Source organism: Thermobia domestica, chromosome 12, assembly GCF_964235325.1.
Source record: "Thermobia domestica chromosome 12, izTheDome1.hap1.1, whole genome shotgun sequence".
Lineage (NCBI taxonomy): Eukaryota > Metazoa > Arthropoda > Insecta > Zygentoma > Lepismatidae > Thermobia > Thermobia domestica.
The window spans coordinates 127,802,825-127,820,363 of NC_137465.1; the positions used below are offsets into that span (position 1 = coordinate 127,802,825).

At 32.7% G+C, this 17,539-nt stretch overlaps 1 protein-coding gene and 1 long non-coding RNA gene across 7 annotated transcripts in view; one reads left to right on the forward strand and one right to left on the reverse strand.

The window, feature by feature from the left end:
• The window catches only part of LOC145666637 (transducin-like enhancer protein 4), a 355,168-nt gene that overhangs the window by 121,217 nt on the left and 216,412 nt on the right, over positions 1-17,539 (reverse strand). For 3 of the 5 annotated variants that reach the window (XM_081734087.1, XM_081734085.1, XM_081734084.1), the window contains exon 7: positions 3,313-3,342. The exons of 1 other annotated variant lie outside the window; for it this stretch is intronic. In XM_081734087.1, the coding sequence (XP_081590213.1) occupies positions 3,313-3,342 (30 nt within the window). The remainder of the gene's footprint in view (positions 1-3,312; positions 3,343-17,539) is intronic. One more of the 5 variants, XM_081734086.1, reaches the window with a different exon arrangement.
• LOC145666638 (uncharacterized) overlaps positions 9,601-17,539 on the forward strand; it is a 52,291-nt gene continuing 44,352 nt past the window's right edge. For both annotated transcript variants that reach the window (XR_014127800.1, XR_014127799.1), the window contains exons 1-2: positions 9,601-9,911; positions 13,461-13,636. This is a non-coding gene — a long non-coding RNA (uncharacterized LOC145666638). The remainder of the gene's footprint in view (positions 9,912-13,460; positions 13,637-17,539) is intronic.

Here is a 17,539-nt window from a genome sequence, read left to right on the forward strand (position 1 = left end):
TGACACTTTTCCCAAAAAGCCAGTTTCTTTTTATTAGTGAAAAATGATCAACAGTTATCTGGAATTTCGTTACAATTTTACACACACGAAGGATAAAAAACTAAAATTAGTGATACATTTATTAATTTTGCAATACCCTTTTTTTTTCCACGAAGCAAATTTCTATATAGTTCTGAGATTGAGGTTATGTACTTTCCTCTCAGGAGGATTCCAGAGGAAGGAGAAAACTTCACTATGCCTCCAGTTTAGCAACTTTTAGACGTCACCAAAGGAAGTATTATAGAACAAACGCAACAGCGGAAAGAAACGAACCATTCCTGCTCTATTGGCTTCGTAGCTCCACTCACTATCAGATAAATGGGCTAGAACTGCATATCGGCAAAATACAAAGATTTCTTCGTAATTAATATTTTATGGGTAATTGTGTATCAAAAATTGCAAATATATAAAAAATTCAGTAGCAGTTTAAAAAATGCAAAGCAAAGTAATACGTGACAGAACATTTGTTTTTATCATGTACGTACTGATATCGAGAAAAATTAGGAAATGTTTTTCGGATCATAAATGAAGTATTGTCGATCATTAGAAATAACATTACGATAATTTAGATAAAAGAATACAAGAAATTCTGAAGGAAATATCATAACTAAAAACTTCTGATACGTAACAGTTGTTTTAAAATATTAATTAGTCTTTATTTTAATTTAAGATAAAGCAAGCACTTTCCACTACGTATTAGTATTTTTTCTGTGTGTGAGCTATCTTAATTTGTTTACAGTATTATATTTTTTCTCATTAAAATTATATACATATCCCGTCTTATATATATATATATATATATATATATATATATATATATATATATATATATATATATATATATATATATATATATATATATATATATATATCAAATACAGTTCCTTGAATAATTTTATCAACGAATACTTACAGTACAATAAAACATGCTGACATTAAATAAGTTATGTTAATACTAAACAAATACTTTTTTCTGCTAACAATTTTCTCTTTGTATATAAACTGTTCATTTTATCTCCACATTGTTCAAAATATAGTTCGTACTTCATTGGAAAATGTTGCTTAAATCACAAATAAAAGCTACGCATGCATATTTACGTCACACTGTAAATAATTGAGAACGATTCTTTACATTTACTAACATCTGAATCACGGTGCAATTCTAGTCTACATAAATATCATGAGAATATATCATCCAGTATTCTATATTTTTCTTTCTTGCCTTAAGGTATTGCTTTTCTATATTATTTTGTTTCTCCCTACATTTACTCAATGCTTGTGCTTAATATCACTAGAGTGAGTAGCAGTATTTGTTCATGCACAGAAAAAGAGGTAAGGAAAAAAGAACACATACAAGAGGATGCTATGGAAAAAAAGAATAAAATAACAATGGAACATTTACGTTTAAAAAATTGCAGCAATTCCCTGTTTACATAAAATTCCAATGGTGCTTATTGGATTTCGAATACAAAAAAGAGAACGTGCAGTAGCAGTGTTGGCCAAGAATAATTTTATTACAGAAATTCTGCCTAAATTCAGACATAAGGGATAAACGCTCGTTTTTTACACAATGAAAGGGATCAAAGATAATAAAAGTATTCCAAAGTTCACTGACAGTCCGTCTTAAATCTTTGTGTTAGTTTTATATTTTTGTGATTCTTAACTACTTATAAAACAACAAAGATATATATATATATATATATATATATATATATATATATATATATATATATATGCATTAGCATGTAAATAATATACACGGACTGAAATCATTATATAAACTTCCCATTTGCTAAATATTCTTAACGACTATTTACTTATCCACACTCGATGACCTAACTAAAGTAATATGTCTGTAATGATTATTGCTAATTTCATGAATAAACAGTCTTAGATAGTATTTAACCATGTACTAAACTGAAAGACTTCGTTAAAATCAAAGAAGACACTATTATTTAAATAAATAAATTTGGAAGAACAATTAAGACAATGATCGTTAGTATTAATAAACGTTGATGGCAAAATAATCTTTATCTTAACGAGGCACTAAATATGTACTATGTAACATATGTACGAAATAATTTAAATAGTGTAATCAATAATTACTGGAGAAACATGTACACGAAAGATTGGAACCGAATATTATAATTTTATGCAACTGATAATTTATAAATTGAAAAGCAACACATCGTCTTTCCTTTACCAAATCAAGACAAGAAAAGAATACCAGCCATAAGGAATCCATTGGAAAAATTCTTCAGTTGGTAGTACTGATACAGATTTGAAATTTAATAACATTACTGTGATTTGAGAATTGACAGGTCCCTCACTATAATAGGGTGGTCAAGATAACTCTGCTGATACGAAATAGGCTTAGTTTATTGAAGTTTCGCGTCCGTTTTCAACATCATGGCTTTATGCAGGAGCGGTTTTAGGATTTTAATTTTGGGTAAGGACGATCCCTCGCTTATGGACACATATAGATATTTGATTGATTAATGACAGTAGGAAATTACTTTTACAATAGTGGTTGATGCTATTTGTTAAATAATTATCTACCATTAATATATTCGACTTCATTCCATTTCACAACTATGTTGCCACTTAGAGTTAAATGACCCTCGTAAATAATGGAAAATATATTTACTCTTTATTGTAACTTTCAGTGTTTACATATTTTTCAAAATTTCTGGGTAGACCCGTGCCTACCCGCCCTACCCGCTAAAGCTGCCACTGGAGTTTAATATATAATTTCTCAATTTAAAAAAATATATTTAATACGAAAATAATTTTCTGGCATGTATACTTCTGAGAACTATGTTCTATTTTTGCATTTGCATTTGTAAATAAGAAAAGAATGAATGAAAAGGAAAGAAAAAAATAATACAATAACCTGAACTCTGGACCGAATGATGCAAAAGAATATACAATTGTTAACTTCTACATTTTCTAGTTATTATTACAGATAACAGATAACGTTTCGGCATCATCAAAAAGACTTTCAGTGAACTTTATCTTTTGATTTATACAGTACAAAGCTCGCTTAGGGTAAAATAATAATTTTAATTATCTAAAATTTCGTAGTTACATTTTCCTCTTTAGTGTTTTTAATTATGAAAAACAATAGGAAAATGTATAAAATTCTCTTGTTTAATTTTGCTTAACAAACATAAAGACAAAACTTGGCCAACATTGATAGTTAGTAAATAAGAAGATACACTGCATATCCTATGTTAATGTCAAAGCAGTGCAGAGAAAATACAAAGTACTAACCAATAATCGAGGTAGATCTGGTCGCTGCTGCTGCAAAGAAAGAAATATTTGTTTCTCATTTTGTCTACACTAAAACTTATATTTTAAAATAGTGAAAGGACATAACACAATACTCTTTTTATATTACCATGACATATTATTATAATAAATGTGAATCCTTTCCCGAAACAAACAAACAAAAAATCAACTTTTTAACTTCTATCGTGCAATTTGCTATACTAATTTATTTTGTGCATCAGCTACATGGATATACAAGCTACGATATTTCCTGCTCGAGGCATATTTCATTACACTTTACAAAGTTTTGTGCGAAAAACTAATATATTAGTATATTGCTTATATTCTCTATGTAAATTAAATTAGTTTATAAACCATTCAATAAAAGAAGTACACAACGGGAAAACGGAAAAAAATAATTAGAAGAACAATATTTATCGTTAGATTCGCGCATAGCTACAGATACGAGGAGAAGAGAAAGGAAACGAAGAGTCACGTACAGTTAAAAGGTGAGGCATTCATAAAATTACAATTTTGTGTTATACATTTCGAAAAGTGACATACATTTATACATTTCTTTGTTTCTGCTGGACAAATTTACTTTTGCTTTATTATTATTATTATTATTATTATTATTATTGGTTACTGTTCAAATTGAGGCTCAATGTATATGTATCGTTTAGCTCTAAGCCGAATTTTGCCGCCTAAATCAAATTCACCATAAATAAAATAGCATTTGACAAAATCGTTTATTACATCATTTATATATATATATATATATATATATATATATATATATATATATATATATATATTCCTCCTTTAAATCTGATATTCCAAAGTGTGAAATAGACTAAACTAAAATAAAAATTAACAGGAAAAATTGAAGTATTTTTTACTGAAATATTTGAAAACAATTTGAAATTAGATGTACCTTCACTACAACAAACAACGTATCTAAAGTAAAACTGCCTATAAAATTATCTTCTAAGGTTTAAATAAAGAAGATTACACCCTCATTTTATCAAAGAGGGAGGAGGGGGAGATTAGAATTTTATTTTTCTGGGTGATCAAAATCTTAATTGCAGCCTTGATTTCGCGTGCTCGATTTTTCTATCTACCACATAACAATCTTATTTAGTAATGCATAAAACAATTTAGAAGTTGTTGAACTCAAAAATGAAATAAAACACAAACACACGCATTTAAAGTATTCTCAATTATTCTTTGGAATTGTACTTTACGGGAAATAGATATACAGGATTTCCAAATATTCAACAAAATGAAGATGGACAGAAAAAGTGCAAGAATATAAACTTACTATATACTGAAAACTCTATACTTAATCTGGTGGAATATTTAAAAGTTAATCTTTGTAATGGTAAGAACGCGAAGTTCCTTCGTTTAATTATTACCACGACATATATGTTCACAAGAGAATCAGTTCTCACTACCACATGCTAACGTATTACCACATACGGATATCATAATTAAAATCAATCCAAAGCACACTGACTAAAGAGCTATGTGCAAGAATTTTCATCTTTCTGGTAACGTAACTTATTAAAGCAGTAATAATTTACAATAATACTAATGAATTTGCTTTGAACTAATTTCAATATGAATAAATATTATATTGATATTTGACAATATATATATACCATGATAACGAAACAATAGGAAAAATAATAATTCGATCATTCTTTGTGAATAAACCTAGCCTACTAGTGTTATTATGAATCGGATGAGGAGTTAGAATATTGCTTACGCAAAGGCTTTTGAAGACTATAAGATAAATTAAATCCGTTACGATTAAATTCACAATCTTATGCAGTTCCCCGTTTATACAGCTTTGCACAAAATAGTTACTACTACACAAAGTCTACTACTAGCTGTTGACTTCATACGATATATGTAAGACTGTTAAGTCAAAGAATATTAAAAACAGTAAAATAATTCAATATTATATGGAAATAATGAAATCTGTCAAGTACAGATACCTAAGATTTAGAGACACGTAACTGAAAAATAGTTTTCATGAGGCTCGTACTTTCCAAACATGTGAAACTTTAACCTGATGCGGTCATTCATACTTTTGACCATACGTAAATTAAAACAAGAAAGAAACAGAGTAAAAACTAAGTCTGATATACTCCATTCTTTAAGTTAAGTTGTAACAACCTAATGTGACAAGAGAATGTTCAAAAACATGAAGTGCCTAATGTGATCCAATTTGAATGGAGAAGTTTAACTCCATTTTTATATTAAAAATAAATAAGTATCTTCTCGGAAAAGCAGTACGTGTACTATGTCAATTAACAAAAATTACATTGTCATAGCAAATAACAACACCTTTGTCACGTTATACAAAATGGCTTATATACTTATTATCATGAGGGGTTAAGAGTTGAGCAACTGGAGCCGTATATCTTTGAATTTCACAATTATTTTCTTTTTAATAGTGTTAAATTTAAAAATCAATGTGCAGTATTTTATTGATACAATTTATTTTGTTAATATTTTCTAAATGATTCCACCCATTCGAATAAACGTTCTTAAATATATATATATCCAGAAATAAGCGATGGTTCTACATTGACCCATCATGTTCCTTCTCTTCGTTTTAAGTTCAAAAACATGTTATACAGTTCTTAAATCGATAATTCCAATGTAGAACTATTGACAATTATCTTTAATCACGAGAAAAGTATTTCACAACGCGACTGCACCCAGTGACAGAATGTTTACTAATAGCAAACGACAAGCTAAATGCATTGTAATATTTAAACGGAAGTATTCGTCTAACAGGAGATACCAAATAATTGGCAGAGAATAACCGTATCCCATACTTATGGGCTAAGTTGAAACTTACGGCTTAAGTTGAAAATTACAAGACTCAAAAACGAAATGGAATATTTCTTGAAGAACATGTTGATTCTACGGTTTAGAACTTAGATTCTCACAGGTATAAAATATAAAGTACAGTACTTCTGAGATAAACCCTCTTTTCTATTCAACTCTAACTGCTCACAATATTCTCTACAATCTTGTCTAGATTTCTCGTACACACTTCCAGGCACTTCAATATAAGAAAGAAAATTTTGTATTCTGACGAGACACAAAGGTATTGCAGCCAATGCTGCTTGCAAAATTTCTTTGCTCTTTCTCTTTTTCAGACATTTTTCGTTTTCTTTCGTTTTTTATTCGAAGCTTCCCTTTCAAGTCGAAGGAAAAGAACTCTCTCTTCTCTCAGAAGACCCAGCTTCCCCCTAATCAGCATTCCAATCCGTAAGCTTTTATCGAAATTCAAGCAAGCATCCATAAATTAGTCTAAATTCTTTGCATGTTTCTCCCAACTACGCCTTTTAAAACTTGAAGAAGTAAGGGAGGAGAGACGAAGTACTACCAGCCAAGCTCCTATTTTTTCTATCCCCGTCCTTCTCAACCAGGACCCCCTAAGCGGATTGAAAATTTCATCCAGAAAGACAGCGATATAGGATGGGTGCGGGGGAAAAAGAGAGAGCACTTCCATTTCCTATTCATGCTTGGCCAGGTTTGCCATTTTTGCTAATGCGACTTAATTTGCTTTGCTAAGAACTACGCGAGGAAACGTAAAGGGTGGGTGGTTGGGTTGGGTTGGGAGCGTTACTAAGTGAATGGACGAGACAAGGAAAAGTTTCTTACTAAGTAACTTCCCTTCTGCTTGCACTGCACAAGATTCATGCCTCCCTCCACCCTCTCTCCTCTCCCCCTATTCTAACACACACATACACAATCCAAAAGAAAAAACAAAAAGGGCGTGTTCATTTTCATCCATGCTCCTTACTCTTCCCTTTAGCAGATACAAGTAGAAGATACCAATTCTCCTTCCACCAAAAAAACGATGAAGGAAACTGGGTTGCCAAGAAAGGAAGGAAAATGTATGTTATTCACTAATTCTACACAATTTCTATAGAAAAAAATAACAAATGCATTCTTGAAGATTATATTGCAAAAGGAACGAAATCCACTTTTTTTATTTCTTTAATACAAAAAAACTAATGCAAAAAAACAAGGCACAAACTTTGCTGAGTGACAAAAGAAGACTAAGTAACTTTTGTAATGTGAATCTTACAGCGATTTGGAAAATGAAAAATAACAAAGTTGTGGATACAAATACGGGAAATGTATACGTGCTAAAAAAATGAAAAGAAAACTGAAAACAAAAATGTTTATACGCTTACAATTTTGATAGTATAAGTGGAATAGCAGAATGGTTATACGATTTCAAGGGAAGAAAACATTCTCATTACCAAATCTCACTCATATTCACCTTGAACTAAATTCGCATCAATTGATTATCACATTTTATTCATTTCTGTGAACTAACCTCTTCTATAAATAAGTAATTTAGACTATGTATTATCATGATTTGATATATTCTAAATAATCACACTTTCACTGCTCGGACAAATTTTTCATGATTACCATAGTAAACGTCGACACGTGTCACGGTTTGAATGTTCTATAGTAGACTTCCCTCTAGTATGTCGCGAAAAGTTTCAAATTTGGAATATCCCAAAGGGAATACTAATTACGAACACGGATGGATCTTCAATATTTCTGTGAAAACAGTAAACTTTATTAAAGTCGAATTATGTTTATTTTAAATTTACGAAAGAACTAGCGTGTATGGGGAGTGGGTATACGCTATTCTTCAAAACATTCGAGGATATACCTACCAAATATTCTAGCATTGCATACCAGGCTATACCCCCCCCCCTGGTGCTCACGTATACACTGGATAAAATGGGCATCAATCCTGCTTTACGCTGGATAAAGCGACAAACTATGGTTTAGCCCCTCCTTTGATCGTATCTTGGATCAGCTACTGGGGTATACGCTATATTTTTGAAAACATTCGAGCGTATACCTACCAAATATTCTAGCATTACGTGCTGCCTGTAATTAACTTTGAATATTTAGGAATTTAAATTTGAAGTGGAATGAAGTACTGGCATGAGTTATGCGAAAAACGCGACATATTTGCACTCGAAAATTTATGTTAGACAAAATCGCGCAAATGAGGAACCACCATATCGGCAATCACCGCAGAAGCGAACACACACCTCAAAGAACCTGTGTGCACGAAAACAGTCCGTCAATACCTGCATAAGGCCAACATCCATTGCAGGGTTGCGATGCCAAAGCCTTTCATCAGTAGCACAAAACCTGGACATTGGACCTAAAACGTGTCATATGCTCAGATGAGTCCAGCTACACTGTTTTGCAAACAACCAAGCAACAGGGAGAGTGTTCGCCGCGAGAAGCCCCTCTGATACATAAAATAAAGACTGGTTGGTACCCATAGTCAAATATGGAAGTGGATCCGTGATGATTTGGGCTGAAATATCGTGGCAAACTTTGGGCACACCAATTGTTCTAGAGGGTCTTGTCACTGCCAAGACTGACTATTCTGGAAGACCATTTACACCCTATGGATCGAACACTCTTCCCGGTCGGTAGTATAATGTTCCAGGATGATAACTGCCCTATTCACACTGCTAAACTTGTCACAGAGTGGTTCGATGAGCATGACAGTGAGGCTGAACATCTGCCATGGCCTGCTCAATCGCCGGATTTCAACATTATTGAGCCTGTATGGGGTTTGTTAGAGGATCAAGTCAGAAAATGTTTCTCTCCACCACATGCACGTGTTGAATTTGTCACTACGCTTCAAGAGGAATGGCTGACAATCCCTTTGCAAAAGTGCAGTACCTCACTTCTTCCAAAAGTCATAATGCTGCTATACTATCCACAAAGGCCCCCCAACAGCTTATTAAATACAAATTATGGCTCTCTACCAGGTATATATTATACTGCTTATCTGTTCCAACTAACCTGCAACCTCTTTTTACAACCAACCAAAAAAATCATTATTAATACGAGCAGCTCATCTTACTGTACAATAACAGTGTCGGCCTAATATTACCAGCAAAGCATGGAACAATTCCAGTCAGTAATATAGCTGCCAATATGAATCTTGGCATAAAAAAAAATGTTAATAATAACCTAAATCCAAAATTTAGAAGAGTAGGCGGCAGTGAACGCAAAATATATAGTAGTACGTAGCCTGTCTTGTATAGGCTGGACTCATGTTTGAATAAGTTGCATAACAAAGTGCTATTAGAGCTACGTTCATATTTATACAAGCCAAGACTCAAACAAAGACTGTATGCGCACAAAACTAAAGGCGTCACCGAATCCATCAGCCTTTTATTATTACTTCAGTAGTAATAAGTTGTTATGATTTATAAACACAATATATTGACATAATCATAATACTACCATGATTATTTACGTTTCTCAGGCAACAGTAATTTTAAATAAAGTTTTATTTGGATTATTGTAGTAGATAAATGCAAAGGTGGTCAACTCAAAAATTCTCTTAAAAAATAGACCTCTCAAACTCTTAAAAAGGTAAATTGTGCGTGCGGGAAGTTGGAACAATTGTATTTAAAGACTGCCAGAACGTTAAGTATATCGAGAGCAACAAGGTCTAAGCTGATGAGTGCGTAGCAAGACATCATCAAAGAAGAACTGTGGACGAAACTGAAACTTTGGTGAGAGGAATACAATATACCTAGGTTAGGTATGATAGGATAGTTGCTTACCATCAGATACCGAGAAATGTTCACCTAGTAAGAGAGATTGTCTTATTGTATTTCATTGTAGTATAGTCACAAGTGATATTACTAAGTAAAAAGTATCGTCAGACAATGTGGCTTATGATTATCTTTGAAAGGATCTTTCATATACTTTTAAAAAAGAAATTCAGGTTCTGATTTAACTGTCACTATCACAGTACGAAAATATCAGTGAGTGAAGTGCTTTTTAAGATATCTTCCTGATTTCTTTAAATTTAACAGTGGCGCAAACCAGTCTTCAACTTTGGGGAAGGGGGGTAGGGGGTAGGACCGTTCCCATACTTTTTTTTAAAAAAATTATGTTCAAAATATTTATGAAGTTGAAAAACAATACTGTGGAGGATCAGGGGAACAGAATTGTCTTCAACATTGGGAGGCGGGCAAATTTGAGGCTTATTCTGGGGGAGCATCAACCTCATCTCACTTTCCTTTGTGGCAATCGGACACAAATAATCACATTTCTTCCGAAAAAAACACATTTCAAATCACATTATTGGGGGGACAGTCCCCCCAGTTCCAAAATTGGAGGGGACATGTCACCCTCATCCCCCCAGGATTTGCGCCAGTGAAATTTAACATACAATTTTACAGGAAAAATGTTCTCTTTCTCTAAGGGACAAAATCCATCACATACGATAAATTTCGGCTTAAAAACGTTTACCTATAATTTTGAGAAGTTCAATTCTGAAAAGTAATGTTATACTTAATGCCCCTTCGTGGCCAAGCGACTAACGCGCGTGTTCGCAGATTTAATCCCCGAAGGAGTGCTTGCCTCAAATAAAAGAAAAAAAAGTTGGATTCTATTTTAAGCAATAAACACCGTCTCCCATAGCATCAATGACGAAAGGAATTTTAAATTCTAATTAATAATCTCTCATTATCTCAATCCATGACAAGGAAACTAAAGATACGCATAAGAAATATTTAACAAGGTAGTACGAAAATATTAAGATAAATGTTTTTTGAACATAGAATTTTCTACATTCTTCCTGAAGAGTCGAACACAACGAACTGATGTTTGCATGATCCATTAAATTCTTTCTTTTATAAGTGTATATGTGTGTCCACCATTACACTAAAGACCGTATGCATGATGTATAATCATAGGTGATTCTGAAGTGAATAGTTCACTATCGATAAATATTTAGCCATCGCCCACCTTGAAAAAAAAATAAAAATCGACCGCAACCTTTTGTACATGTTGAAAGGACGGCTCAAGATTTATGGTGAGTTCCCCGTATTCAGTCATCATGCGTGAGCCAGTAACTTGGGCGAGAACTTCCTGCATGCGCCTTCATGTTTACAATGGCTTTTCATCACGAACACTGCCTCAACAAACCACCGCACCACCCTATGGGAGGGAGACACGCAATATACATGATAACTTCACGCATTCGTTCCTCTTTCTCTCATACACACACACACACACACATACACAAAGCAATATACGTCTAGATAAAAACAAAACACTTTTGATATATGAAGCAATACAATCGGTAGACACAGATGCACAAGCACATGGCACACTCATTTGATTATATCGTCCAGATAAAACGAAAGGTAGGCTATGACGTCTTCTTGGATTTACATATATTCTATATTATACACGATACTTACAAAGAGATAAAATCAGGGAGAAGAAATATAAACAAAAATAAATAAAATAAAATAAAATAACAAATCAGCATCCAGAAAGTTACTGAAGTAAATACAGAGCATAATTTTATTTTTGAAATTCACGTAGGGTGTAATAATTGTTCCAGTGTAATCATTGATTTAGAAACAATTTATCATATTCAACATTGCTTTGAAAATATTTGAAAAGTATAGTGTTGATATAAAATCAAATCTGTAATACTGTTCATTGTAGTTTCGTATTAAAAAGACATGTAAAAATGATTCAGTTATTAACATACTTTTCACATCTTTGTGTTTGTAAATTTCAAAACGCAGTTCTCACTTACACTACAATATTATCTTCAAAGCAGTTTTAACGAATTTTTAATGTTCAGAAATGGAGCAAGAACTTTTCAGTATGTTTATATTTTTTTGGTGAGAATTATAGACTATGCTGCACTATTAAACTATATTTTCTTTATGATATAATGTGTGAATCACATTTTGCTGGTTTCAAGATATGCAAATCCCTTATATTGTTCGCTTTGCTTTTTTTTTTTTTTTTTTTTTTTTTTTTTTAACATTTTGAAACAGTAGAAGTAGACGCGATGATACTGTTACACATACATGAAACTGCAAACTGAAGGAGGATGATAAATAAGCTTGCGCCTATTAATTACTATAGAGATTTATGTTATGATCATCTTGTACTAATTAAAGATCCTACTGCCAACACCGAAATAATGCTAAACCTTAAAATGGTGATGCGAACAACCACTGGAGGTCAAGTATTATAAGGTTGAGTTAAGTTGATTTTGAGTTTAACGTTTCTTTCAGCAGTGAGGATATATAAGACGGGACCTATTGATAAACGTGGAATCTGAACCACAAGAGCTCCCGCCGGGAATCGAACCCGGGTCTCCCACGCCAAAGGCGCGTACAAATAATATAAGATAGCAGTAACGTAATTTTAAACATTAATTTGCATTATTCTGTACATATTTCTAAAACTTTGCTACATCCGACACCCGACAAATTTAGAAGAATAATTACTAAGAAAAGACACATGAAGTTAGTTTTAAAAAAAATACACAAAGACTTCCCTTTATGTATGTCTAGTGGCCTTCTTTTGGTTCGCATGGTGGCTCAAACCTTGTTGGGAGTCCAATGCCTCCAATAAAATCGGATTCCTCTTAGTAATAGAAGTTCCACTTCATAACTTCTGGGTTTCATAGAAACGTAAAGCAAAATCGCACTTACGATTCTACAGAATATTGATTCTATAGTTGTTGCTCTTACCCCGTGGCTCTCTTGACTGCACTCCACTTACAAAGTGAAGGCAAACCTAACTGACTTGTAATGTAAAGTATAAAGATCTAAACATAAAAACAGAAGATTATTGGTGAATTCTCACCTTCACTTATCTCTACCATTGAGGCATGGTTGAAACAATCTCCAATGCTATATAGATGCCACTTCATATCACGAAACATTATACAACTTGGAACTATAAAACTTGTTCGTGCTGTTGCGTGCTAACCTGATTCTTGGAGATCAAGTCACTCGTACATTATATATATATATATAGATAGATAGATAGATAGATAGATAGATAGATAGATAGATAGATAGATAGATAGATAGATAGATAGATAGATAGATATAGATATAGATATAACTAATCTACTTAACACGAGACGAAATCAATTTAAGTTGGCTAATACATGCATACAAATTACAACTGCACGACGTATTAATTTATTCTTTAATTATACTATGACCAAACTTGTCATCAACGTATAGCAATCTGCATATTTTTAAGGAATAATAATTTTCATTTCGTTTCAGTGAGAATTTCTAGTTGCTCAGAACTGATCTCGATCATTCATTTATGTACAATAATTTGCATATTCGAATATAAAAAAAGATAGTAACAATGCTTTGGAAGTTATGACTGTATAAATTTATGTATACGTATTTAAAAACAAAACGTCGAAAAGGGAGTATCAGGCAGAGAACATACTGTAAGTAGCCTTACTAATCAATCCAGCAATTATTTTTTTTAAATCTTATACTATTATTATGGATTACAAAGCTATACTCAACAGGCATTTATAATGGCAATAAAGAGAATAAGGGAAGAAGCAAACTAAAATACAATGAATTCATTATGTCTACAAAATTAAACAATGTGTCGATATATACCAAAGTTTATTGATGTAAATCAGTGCTACATATACGTACTACTAAATATTTTCAAAGAAGATGTAATATAAGCTATTGTTCTCCTATATTTAATAGTTAAGAGTCTCACTTCGTTATCAAAAGTTCTCAAGTTCATATGCAGTTGCAATACTCCACTAGAAGAAGTTGTTTAAAAACAGGCTCTGAGAGACTTTTTCCCGATAATTCCTTCTCGACCTTGTTTAATATTTTTTTTTAAATTGAAAATGTCTTATATCAACTGTTGAATACATGAGTATTTAAATATAGAGTAATATGTTCTGAAAGATGCTCCTAAAAATTCTTGTTTCGGAGGAAAGGGAAAAGTAGGATTGAAATATATAATTAATCGAACTATCACTATTTTTTACTTTGGTTGATTGATTTTACCTACATTTTAATGTGGAATCCGAACTACATGAGCTCCCACCAAAAACTGAACCAGGGTCTCCAACACCGAAGCAATAAACACTAACCACTATTATATTTAAGTACACTGTGTATGTATAAATAAAAAAGAGAAATGAAAATTAACTTTACATTGTTGTAACAAGCAATGAGTAGAACACAAAAAGGTACAGTTTATCTGAGTTAATAATTTACAATTTTTAAAGATAAATATAAGAAAATCAAATTTAATTTCATTTATGCGTTTAAAATTCATACTTTCCACTTAATAATTCACATATTCAGCGTATTCCCTCGCTCTCATTATTCACAATTTTGCGGTCTCGATTTCGAATACAAAGTGGAAATGAACCGCACATTTGAATTCCTAAAAGAAAGAAAGAAAAAAAAAAATAGTAGAACGTCAACAGTGTTAGTTTGTTTTGCTGTTGTTTCAAGCTTATCGCGCTTGGAATTTCGAAACAAAATTTTGTGCAAGCATAGTTACCACGTGGGAATTTTGTTGAACGAATGGACTGGGACACTTATTCGGTTTGTGATGCGAACGTTATCGAATTCTGTTGACCACCAAAACCCAACACGTTCGCTGTATTACACATGAGGCACGGTCTGTTTGCGTGGGAGATTTCAATCGCTTGTGGTTCTCGTGGAGTGGGGCATTAAAAATTAATTTCCACCACAAAAGAGTACTGGTCGGTTGCATTGTTGTGGTTGTCGAGCTTTCCCCTTCCTTCCCCGTCCACTGCATCCACGCTTCCCTGCCTCTTGTAGTAACCAACAAACAGCCTGATCGTCTTTAATTGAGTTGCACGTTGTTATTACGAGGCTATAGTGTTATTAATGCGTGGCAAATAGCATCACCTGGTTTTCGCACTCTATCGCCTTTTAGCCCTTCTCTTCAACAAATTCACATACACACACACACACAAACACGCATACTGTATGTTATCTATGAACACATGTGTATAATCACAAACACAAGTACTACATACAAAAATGATGTACTACAGTTACGATACCTAATGTACTCCTGAAGTAACGACTGTAATTACATTTTAAACAGAAAAAAAAAGAAACTCTTTCACCTTATTTTATTGTAATGTAGAGAACGGTATGTAATACATTTTTAATCACATCCAACTTTTTAATGACTCGTCTATAAGCTAGATGACTACAATTTTTCAACGATGTTGATTGGAATATTCTGTATTTTCCTCACTTCCAGCATGGAAAATAATTGAAGATGAACAAAGGTAGTATATTTACTTATTAGCGCTATTCGTCTCTCAAAACTTTGCATAGGTGTCTACTGAATTAAGGATTATTTGCAGTAGCATATGTAAAAATATGTGAAAGATCGAGTAATATTTAAAATAGCTGGCAATAGTACACTACCTCTGTTGAAAGTATCTCTCCTCTCTTCACTTCGTCGACGAGCTGCTTGAATCTTGAAAGCTGAATGATTATTTAACATATTTTTATTTTATATATTTAACAAGAGTAATGATGACACAAAAATTGTGACTGAAAGTTTAGAAGTGTAGAAAAATTAGCTTGACAGGAGTTATAGACCAAATATCAGCATAGAAAATTTATAATCCATACATGAGCAACCAGGATCAAAACCTAGGGAAAATGGGGAAGGAGGCATTGAGTAATTTAGGGAAGAAGAAAGCATCATGGAAGGATGAGCATCTCTAATATATATTAATATTATATATTATATCCGGAACATTTTGAATTCTACTGTATAGGTTAGATCTTCACCTTTCAAAGAATTCACAAAGAGATTGCTGCATCTAATTTTGGTTTGTTGGTTTCAAATAAATAATTCTAATTAGAAATTTTTGGTGAGACTTTGAGAGATATAATGTAATCAGTATTTAAATTTACTGCATTGAAAATTGCTATTATATTCTTAACTAAAAATCTGTAATAGACTGATATTCCAAAGTTACTTTTCTAACTCTTCTACAATGTTGCACAAGATCAAGAAAATCCAGGAACAAACCATTCGCAATAAGATACACATTACTATCGCACCTAAACTGTAGAAAATGATATTACATCCTTCATTTCGTAATGAAAATTTATTTCCATTTCGAATAATGATTATAGTAGTACTTGGACCTGAATCTATCCAACGTGTGAGGTCTTATAGACAATAGATAGCCGACAAACACCATTGTAATCGTACCAGATGCTTCTTTTGAAGCTGTCACGTATTTTCATCATTATGTCAATTAAGGAAGTAACAAAGTGTCAATTTAATGTGACATATGGATGTTGCACAATACTTTAAATGTTGGAAGGCAGAGAGACACGTCAAATAAATTTTAGAAACATGAGAAACATCAAAGAAAAGCTTCTTGTAAGTGTCACGTAATGCCATCATTCTGTCAATTAAGGAAGTAAGAAAGTACGAGTTGAAAGTGAGATATGGGTGTTTGAAAATAGTGTAACAGCAGGACGTGAGAAAGTCATGTAACCTAAGAATGGCATGGGTAGGGAGAGAATTCTTTGATGTGTACTAAAGAAAGAAACATATACACAGGTGTGCTATATTTTTGGGTGGTCCAGTTTTTTGGAGGAGGAGGGCGAACTATGCTCTGGACATTGCTTGATTGGGGGCCTGTAATTTCTAATGCATGGAAAAGAAAGAAATAGGAGACACCTGCTTGTATGTGTGTGTTCCAGGTTTTTTGGAGGTGGTGGGGGTGTACTGTGCTCTGGACATTGGTTAATTGGGGGCACTGTAACATGCACCCTATGGAGAGGTACCGCTCATTATACTGAAGGAGAGAGAATGTAAGAAATACCTTGAAAATGTTACGTGTGACTTTGTGAGAGTTGTTACATTACCCCATATTGAGAGACGCGGCATAGAAATGCATAGGGAAAGTGTAGTGTCCTTTTGACCAAAGGACCAGTTTAAATTAACGTGGGAATAGTTAAAATTACTACAATAGAAAGCGAAACTTTTTTTTTGTGTGTGGATGAGAAATTGTCATGTTGGTTGCGACACACGTGCATGTGTAACTCTTTTTAGAAAAGAAAGAAAAAAAAAGATCTTTTAAGTTGTTAGGATGTAGAAAGTTATTTGAGAAAATGTATGTGACATTTATTGTTGAGGGATGAGACTCCCTGTAATTTCGACTTGAACATAGCTCTTTTTAGAAAAGAAAAAAAAGATTTTTCTGACTTAGACAGAAAAAATGTTCCATTTAGCATGCCCTGTTAGAATGAAAAAAGAAAGAAAAGAAAAAAAGTCCTTTTTCTGGAAAAGATTTTTGTTA